The sequence below is a fragment of the Mastomys coucha genome, unplaced genomic scaffold, assembly GCF_008632895.1.
Source record: "Mastomys coucha isolate ucsf_1 unplaced genomic scaffold, UCSF_Mcou_1 pScaffold2, whole genome shotgun sequence".
Classification (NCBI taxonomy): domain Eukaryota; kingdom Metazoa; phylum Chordata; class Mammalia; order Rodentia; family Muridae; genus Mastomys; species Mastomys coucha.
In genome coordinates, this window is record NW_022196902.1 from 12,201,215 (window position 1) to 12,210,071 (window position 8,857).

General features: G+C 45.9%; 1 protein-coding gene across 1 annotated transcript in view; it reads left to right on the top strand.

Annotated features, from left to right (window-relative positions):
- The first annotated feature begins 7,093 nt into the window (after positions 1-7,093).
- Map3k5 (mitogen-activated protein kinase kinase kinase 5) overlaps positions 7,094-8,857 on the top strand; it is a 199,500-nt gene continuing 197,736 nt past the window's right edge. Inside the window, exon 1 of the mRNA XM_031380745.1 lies at positions 7,094-8,201. Within this exon, the coding sequence (XP_031236605.1) occupies positions 7,727-8,201 (475 nt within the window). The 5' untranslated portion in view covers positions 7,094-7,726. The remainder of the gene's footprint in view (positions 8,202-8,857) is intronic.

An 8,857-nucleotide genomic window follows, 5' to 3' on the forward strand; every position in this document is an offset into this window, starting at 1 on the left:
AAAAAAAAAGAATGTCAAAGGGATACAAATCGGAAAGGAAGAAGTCAAAATACCACTATTTGCAGATAATATGATAATATACTTAAGTAACTCCAAAAATTCCACCAGAAAATTCCTACACCTGATAAATAACTTTAGCAAAGTGGCTGGATATAAAATTAACTCAAACAAATTGGTAGCCTTCCTCTACTTAATGGATAAACAGGCTGAGAAAGAAATTAGGGAAATGACACCCTTCACAATAGTCACAAATAATATATCTTGGTGTGACTCTAACCAAGCAAACGAAAGATCCATATGACAAGAACTTCAAGTCTCTGAATAATAGTGTTTTAATAGTAATAAGGATGTCTTCTCTATTTCCAACCTTCCCACTGTTTTGAGTTTTTGCATACTATGAATTACACAAACTTCCACTAGTTAACTTTGAGACAAGTTCTCACTGTTGCCCAGAACTCATTGTTGTAGCACAGGCTGGCCTTGAAAACATGATTCTACACTACTGCTTCTACTTGAATGCTGGGATCTATCTCATCATGCCCAACTCACTGTTTACTCCAGCAAATAGGCAAAAATGTATGCACCCAAGTAACAACTTCAATGAAGTCATCCATCAGTTTTGTACATTAACAAGTCCATTATACAGATCCTGGGGCCAACCTGCCCTCGCTAGAGAACTATAGAGAGCTGACCCACTTTCTATGTCTGTAAGTTGCATTTGTTGTTTCTACATTTTAACTACTGCTATATGCATTTCTGTTATTCTTTATCTTCTGTCTGGCATAAAGTTTTTTATTATCCAGTTATTGCTTTTATTATTATTCAGACAACTTTTATAACACAAACAGCTATATTAAATCACAAGTAATTTCAGACAACTACTCACATTTGTGGTGTACAGCTTGGAACTCTTCAGAGAAGAGTCAACATAGCAGACTTGAGGCTGCTATTTTTAGAAAGGTCAGTGTTCAAGGTTGGATTTCTGAGCATTTCCTTTATCCCCTGCTAAAAATATCTCGATGTGCCTAAACTATGTGCAGAGCGTGGTTCCTGCAGGGTACCTCCTTTGCTTATGGAGTCCTGAATCCTTTGTTAACTCCTGGGTTCCCAGTCTCTGAACTTTCCCGGTAGGTGACACTTGACAGGCACTGCTACTACACACTGCTGAAAGGATCATGTCCTGTGTGACTCTACTGGGAAAATTCCTAGCTAGAATTTTGTGCCTGATTTCCTCTGGACATAAGTTTGAACCACATGTAAGTCCTCTTCGTGAATCTTGCACTTAGGGGAGATCTTGAGGTAAAATGTTACATTGTAAAAGTATGTGTATTTATGTATTGCTTCTACTACTGAAGTTCATAGATGTCTTCCATGGTATCTAACCTGTTGTTCATTGCATCTAATTAGAAATAAATTTTAATCTGGGCAAGGTATTATACACCTTTATTCCCAAAACCTGGGAGGTAGGCAGATCTCTGAGTTTGGGACTAGCCTGGTCTACAGAATGAGTTCAAAGACAGCAAATGCTACACAGAGAACCCCCTGACTCAAAAAAACAAAACAAAATCATTTTTAGATATTGTTTCCACACCATTCCAATTGGTTCTGTTTTGTCTTGTTTATCAATATGCTCATGTGCTCATTTGCATCCTATATTGTCAATAATTAATAACAGTACTAAAGTCTTTGCTACATCATCTGGTCATTTCTGTGACTGCATTTTACTAATTTTTCTCTTTATTAAGAGTCATGATTGGACTGGTGAGATGGCTCAGTGGGTAAGAGCAATGACTGCTCTTCCAAAGGTCCTGAGTTCAAATCCCAGCAACCACATGGTGATTCACAACCACCAGTAATGAGATCTGATGCCCTCTTTTGGTGAGTCTGAAGACAGCTACAGTGTACTTATTTATAATAATAAATAAATCTTTGGGCAGGAGAGAGCAGGAACTGAGCAAGAGGGGGTCAACTGGAGGGAGTGGAGTTGACTGGAGCGAGCAGAGGTCCTAAAAAAAGTCAACAACCAGATGAAGGTTCACAACTATCTATACAGCTACAATGTGTACTCATATACATAAAATAAATAAATATCTTTTTTAAAAAAAGTCATGATTTTTTTGTTCTTGTTCAGTAAGATTTGGTACATGTCATGTGTGTTTTACCCACTGAATGCTCTTGGTACAGCTCTTCGAAAGTTTAGGTTTTCTGATTTGGTTTTGCTGATAAGCAAATAGTTACTTTTGTGTGAACTTTCTTTCTGATTTTAAGCTAATCTAGGCCATACCTAAAATATTCTTTAGAATGATCTGGTTTCAGGTGTGGTATTTTGGGGTCTCTTTCAAATGTTCCATGTATTCTGTGAGGTCTCTACCCTGGCTAAGGCAGCTGGGGTGGGGGGTGGAGCATCAGTTATCCCTGGCTCAGTGTTAGCTGAGGAAAGTGTCCATTTTCGGCCTCCCTGATTCTTTTGTTTTTGTTTTTGTTTTTTTCAAGACAGGGTTTCTCTGTGTCGCCCTGGCTGTCCTGGAACTCACTCTGTAGACCAGGCTGGCCTCGAACTCAGAAATCCACCTGCCTCTGCCTCCCAAGTGCTGGGATTAAAGGCGTGTGCCACCACCGCCTGGCGGCCTCCCTAATTCTTAATGCTATGCCCAGAAGTGACTCTTGCCAGAATTGAAGTAGTTTTGTTTTGTTTTTTATTCTCTAGGTGTGTTGGGTAGCATTCAACAAAAGACTTAGAGTCCTGTACTTCCTGAAGGTCTTCCCTGCTCTTGGAATCTAACTGCCTCAGCCTAGAGGAATTCTAATCATTCTGTGCTCACCCAAGGACCACTAGCCTCTGTCGGATTATTATTTAGAAATTCCTTCTTATCAGAAGGTGCATCTCTTTCTTTCTCCCTTTTCCCCTTGTCTTTCACTGCTGATAGTGTAATATTTAAAAAATACAAAGGGGATGAATACAATCGAAAATCATTGTATGAAATTCTCAAGGAGTTAACACAATATTTCAAAAGAACAAAATGTAGACAATATGCTGCCATTTGCTTAAAGAAGTGAGATGCAGCTTTGGTTTCTACTCATTTGAAAAACTGTGTGTGCGTGTGAGTGTGCACGAGCGCGCATGCGCTGTATAATTATGTGTGCACATCTGTGTATTCAGGTACATACGAAAGTGTGTATGGAAGCCAGAGGTCAACAACGAATGTCTTCCTCAACCACGCCCCATTTTATTTTTTTGAGACAGGATCTCTTATTAGACCTGGAGTTCTTCAACTTGTCTAGGGTGGCCAGCCAATAAGCTTCAGTGAGCCACCAGTCTCTGTCCTCTCCTGGTTCCCAGTGCTGCCCTTGCATGTACAAACTGTGTGCCTGACTTTTCAAGTGCTGGGGTTGGGGCGGGGCTCCTAACTTAGGTTCTGGTGCTTGTGTGTCTCCAGCTCTTGAGACACATTTTTGTGAGCATAAATGTATATGTATTTTGCTAGATATTTTAAAGATTTATTTATTATACACTACAGCTGTCTTCAGACACACTGGATGAGGGCATCAGATCCTATTATAGATGGTTGTAAACCACATGTGGTTGTTGGGAATTGAAGTCAGGACCTCTGGAAGAGCAGGCAGTGTTATTAACCACTGCAGTCCAATTTTACTAGATATTAACAATTTCACCTTACAGTTGTTGTATGTATGTATGTAGGTAGGTATGTTTTGTTAGGATAAATTTTTGCTAGGTAGCCTAGGCTGGCTTCAAATTTGTGATTGTTTTTGCTCAGCTTCCCAAGTGCTGGGATTACAGGCATGTGCCAATACACCCATGGTTTTCGTTACTTCCCATTCCACTAGAAATGAGTGAAGTGGGAATTCCTGGTTTCATTGGAGACTCGGTTGAGTCATGTGATCTTTTTCTGAAAGCTGTCTTAGGAGAGAGAACAGACATGTGGGTTTTTTTCTGGAAGCTGTTAGGTAAAAGGGTATGATCTGTTTTGCTGGAGCCGACGCTTGAGAGGACATGTGATATTTGGAAAGATAAGTAGACTCTATCAGACAGACAGTGGATGATGCTCTAGCATTGGTTGGGCTTCACTGACACTGATGATGCTATGGCATTGGTTCACCTGGCTTTCTTCACAGATCTTCGCTTGTGGTGACTTTGTAGAAAGAAATGCACCGAAGAACTTCTGGAGGCGTTCAAGCTACTTCTTGCTGCTTCTGCAGACTCATGCCCATTGGTGGAGCCTCTCAGTGTCTTCTGGGTCTAGCCACTGCTGCTGATATGAGTGGACTGGACTGATGATAACGAAGAGTGGAATCACTTTAAAGAACTATGTCTATATTGCATATAATTTTAAAATGCATGCTTGCTCCTTGCTGGTGCTGGCAATGGCCATCTTACCCAGCTTCCACCGCTAGCTTTGCCAAGCCTCTAACAACCACCTAGTCAGTGCCCTTTCTCTGGCCCACCCGAGTCTCCCGGATGGAAAACACCAGGCAGCCTTCATATTTTAAAACTAGCCAGATAACACAACTGTTGGGCAAAGAATGCCTTGCCCCATCCTCCTTAGCCTCAGCAGCCACCAGCGGAGGCTACAAACTATCCATCCTGGGAGCTACATGTCTGCTACTCTCCCAGTCTCTCAACTCCTCTTCCTCCTGGGACCGGAAATCCCACCTTATCCTTCACTCAACTGTTGGTGTCTGCCGTCTTTATTGACCAGTTAAAAATGGGGAAAAGGTTCACCTGAGTGCATGATCCACTCTTCATCGGGCAGCCCCTCTTGAGAAAGCAGAGTTAGCATCAATGTACAAACAGCACCAGGGCAGCCCACAACACTTCTAAACAAGTCTATTAACCATGATCCCCTACCTTTGATTGGTGGGCTATACAGGAGGTTGAAGCATGTAAGAACCCTTATTAAAATAGGTTTTAAAAAAATATAAGCCTACAAAATAAGAGTGTCTGTTTTCTTATATCCAGTCTCAAAAAGTGTGTTGGAAAACTTCAGGATTTTGCCAATAGATTTAGTGAACATGGTTATATTAATATAAATTCTAATTTGTACATATTTCATTATCATAGAGTAGAATTTCTTTTTATACAGGTAAGAGTCACTTATATTTCCATGATCATTAATTATACAGCACTTTATGTTTCTTTCTAAAGAATTTTTTAGGGGCTGGAGAGATGTCCTCATTAGTTAAGCATACATACTACTCTTGTAGGTGAGCAGAATTAATTCCCAGGACCTACATCAAGCAGTTCACAAACATCTGTAACTCCAGCTCCAGGGGGACTGACACACACTTTCCTTTGAGGTCACCTGCACTCACACACAAATGCTTACAGGCAGACAAATAAAACATGTTAAAAAGGAAACATTTGTATCTTTTTCCTATTTTTAGAAACTCATGATTGTAATATATTTGTATTAGATAACATTTTATTTGTCTATGCTACATTTGCCATGAAAAGGTTTTATCGAGTTTATAATTTTTTTCTTTTAGATTTTTAAAAAAGATTTATTTATTTATTTTATGTATTTGAGTACACTGTCACTCTCTTCAGACATACCAGAAGAGGGCATAGGGTCCTATTAAAGATGGCTGTGGGCCACCATGTGGTTGCTGGAAATTGAACTCAGGATCTCTGGAAGAGCAGTCAGTGCTCAGAAACACTGAGCCATTTCTCCCCTCCCATTCCTTTTAGATTTTTGAATTCCAATCTTGAAGTTACTTTCATTCCTATATTGTAAAATACTTGCCCTTATATGTATTAAGTGCTCAGTTCCATTTTTAATAGGTATAAAATTTGCCTGGTGCAATGAGGTGGGAAAGGAATCTGTCCTTGTGTTGACCCTCGGTGGTTTTATTCCTCCAGTCTCATCTAAACGGGAAATTTAAGAAGCACATGTTAAACAGCCTGGTGATGTTCACTTACTACTTATAAACTGGAAGTTACCTTGCCATTCCGTAGAAAATAAACTAGGTGACTGTTTTGAAGGAACTGGAGTGACAGATGAGTCTCCCAGGCTTCCAGTTTGCTTGGGGAGTACAATAAAGTCACAAAAAGGACTTTATTATTTGTAAACTATCAATAAAATGCTGTAACAATTTAAGAATTGGGCATTGTTCTGGTCTGAATGTGTCCCTTCCCCCCCAGACCCCTCTTCCTTGATGCTGTGTTAAGTAACGCTTTGGGGAACTTGACATCCAATTTGCATTTTGCCTCTTATAATTTGGCTTCCTAACCTCGTTAGGAAATCCAGATCCTTTAAGTATTGCGGCTTGCCTTGGCTTTCCTAACATGACCTACAGCATTCTGGAAGAGTTCTCTGGGAATTTACACATCTGGTTTTGCTTCCCAAAATAAGCGGGAGCTTTTTGATTACACTAAAACAACCAACCCATTTCTTTTGTGTATGGTTCAGTTTTTAAAAATGAACTAAGTCAACGTCTCTCTTTTAACTCTGGATGATAATTTGCCCGTGTATTTTCTATTTTAGGTATCTGGCATTTTGAGGGAGGGGTGACTTTAAAATGATATATGAGGATATTAAATCATTCAGCACTGGAGCCAATCAATTACTCATTAACGATAACAGCGTAAGCAACTGGAAATTTTACAATGAAAAGTACCAGAGGCTGCCACGATAAATTTAGCCGACCACTTCTAAATTTAGCGCCCCTGTCACTTATAAACCACTTTCCATTTGAGGCCTGGTCTGTAGGACTCTTGTTGGATTCCCCGGTCTCTCCGCACGTGTGTCACCACGGTGCTTCCAGCGCCACGCGCCGTCCGAGTGCGCGCTGCCGACGAGCGGAACAGTGCGAGAGAGGTGCGGTGGCTGCGCCAGGCGCAGCAAACGCCCGGCGGGCTGACTCGGACGGTGCGGGTTAGAGACGCTGCTTTTGCGCCGTCTCGCTGCAGGGCGCGAGCAGGGCTTCAGCCCTCTTTCCCGGTTCTCTGAGGTCCCGGAGCAGTGAGTGGGTTCGGTCCAGGCTGCAGCTTCCCAGCAGCGCCCTCCCAGGGGCGGGTCCTGGCTCTTGGTGCTGCAAGGAGTGGGCGGCCAGAGGCGGGTAGCCGAGAGGACGGGCGGCTGCGAGACGGTCGCTGGGACTCGCTGGGCGCGGCGAACCGGTGAAAGAGGAAGGGAAGGAAGGAGGAGGAGACGGAATCGGTGCAGGGGAGCTGCTGCGGAGCCGAGAGGCGGGTCCTTTCGGGAGCGGCCACCACGGTTCCGGGACGCGGCTCGGGGCAGCCCGCCCACCGCGCGTAAGGTGTTCTCCAGGTAGTGCGGCACCCAGAGGGCGCCCTCGCCCGGCCCGCGCTCCGCAGGCGACAGCTCGCGGCTCCCCGGGCGCGGCGCCCTTGAGCCGCCGGGCTGCGCAGGTTGGCCGCCGACTGGTCCGCCCGCCAAGAGGAGGAAGCTCTGTCTCTTCCCGCTCGCCGCGGCCGGCGTCCCCACCCCGTGGACTCTCCACCCTGCAGCGGGCGAGCGGCGTGGCCACGGAGGCGCCGAGGAGGGGCGAGCCGCCGCCGGGCAGCGGCGTGGCCCCGGGGGACAGGGCGCCCGAGCGGAGGCGGCGGCGCGGCGGTGAAGGCGCGGCGCGCGATGGCAGCTGCCTAGCCCGGCGCGCGCGGAGCAGCCCGGAGCTGTGGCTGGCCAGACGGTGCGTCTGGGCTGGGGACCCCGGGGTCGCCGCCGTGGCAGCCCGGCAGGCAGAGATGGGCACCGAAGCCGGCGAGGGCATCACTTTCTCCGTGCCGCCCTTTGCGTCCGCGGGCTTCTGCCCCATCCCGGAGGGCGGCAGCTGCCGGAGGGGAGGAGGAGCGGCGACGGCGGAGGGCGAGCCGAGCCTGCAGCCCTTGCTTGTGCCGCCGCCGCCACCACCACCACCACCGCCGGGCAGTTTCTGGAACGTGGAGAGCTCGGCGGCTCCTGGCACCAACTGCCCTACCACCGCCCCCGGGAGCAGCGCCACCCGAGGCCGGGGCAACTCCGGCAGCGGGGGCGGCCGGCGAACCACCGTGGCGTATGTGATCAACGAGGCGAGCCAGGGGCAGCTGGTGGTTGCGGAGAGCGAGGCCCTGCAGAGCCTGCGGGAGGCGTGCGAGGGGGTGGGCGCCACCCTGGAGACCCTGCATTTCGGGAAGCTGGACTTTGGGGAGACCGCCGTGCTGGACCGTTTTTACAACGCAGGTGAGTGGCAGCTCCTTGCTTTGCCCACTCGGTTTCTCTTGGTTGTCTCCGTTGGGGAGAATTTTTTGTTTTGTTTTGTTTTTCGTGGGCGGGAAACAAGCTTCCTATTTACATCACGCCCCACCTTTGGAGCGGCAAGAGGGGTTACGGGACTGTTCAGGCCGGCTGCGCCTAGTAGAGGGTCTTCTGGTGCAAGAGAGTGTATTTGTGCGAGATGTCCGCTGATCTATTCATTATCCCGCAGGAAAGACCCTAGGTCCAAGTACAAGGCTCGAAAAACTTCCCCCCCACCATTGCGAATAATTGCCTCAGTCACTTCTTCTCAGTTAGGGTGTGGTTAGGTTTTGCTTCTGCACACACCTGTGGCCCTCTGAGGTGAGGTTCCGTTCTCTATGCAGTCTTGGGAGTACAAAAATGCCTTATGCTAAGCAGCCAGCTGCATGCAGAGTTTCTTTTGAGTTTTCAAAGCGTGGCCTGACCTTCCCCAACTCATTTCACGGTCCAATTTTGGTGGCTTCAATTTCCCATTCTCTTTTACCACTTTGAACGTTCAAATAACTACATGTTAGAGTAAAAGTACTGTGAAATACACCAAATGTATGTGATCTTTGTTAGAATCTTGCCCAAAGAATCAGTGTTTTTTTTTTTTTTTAATT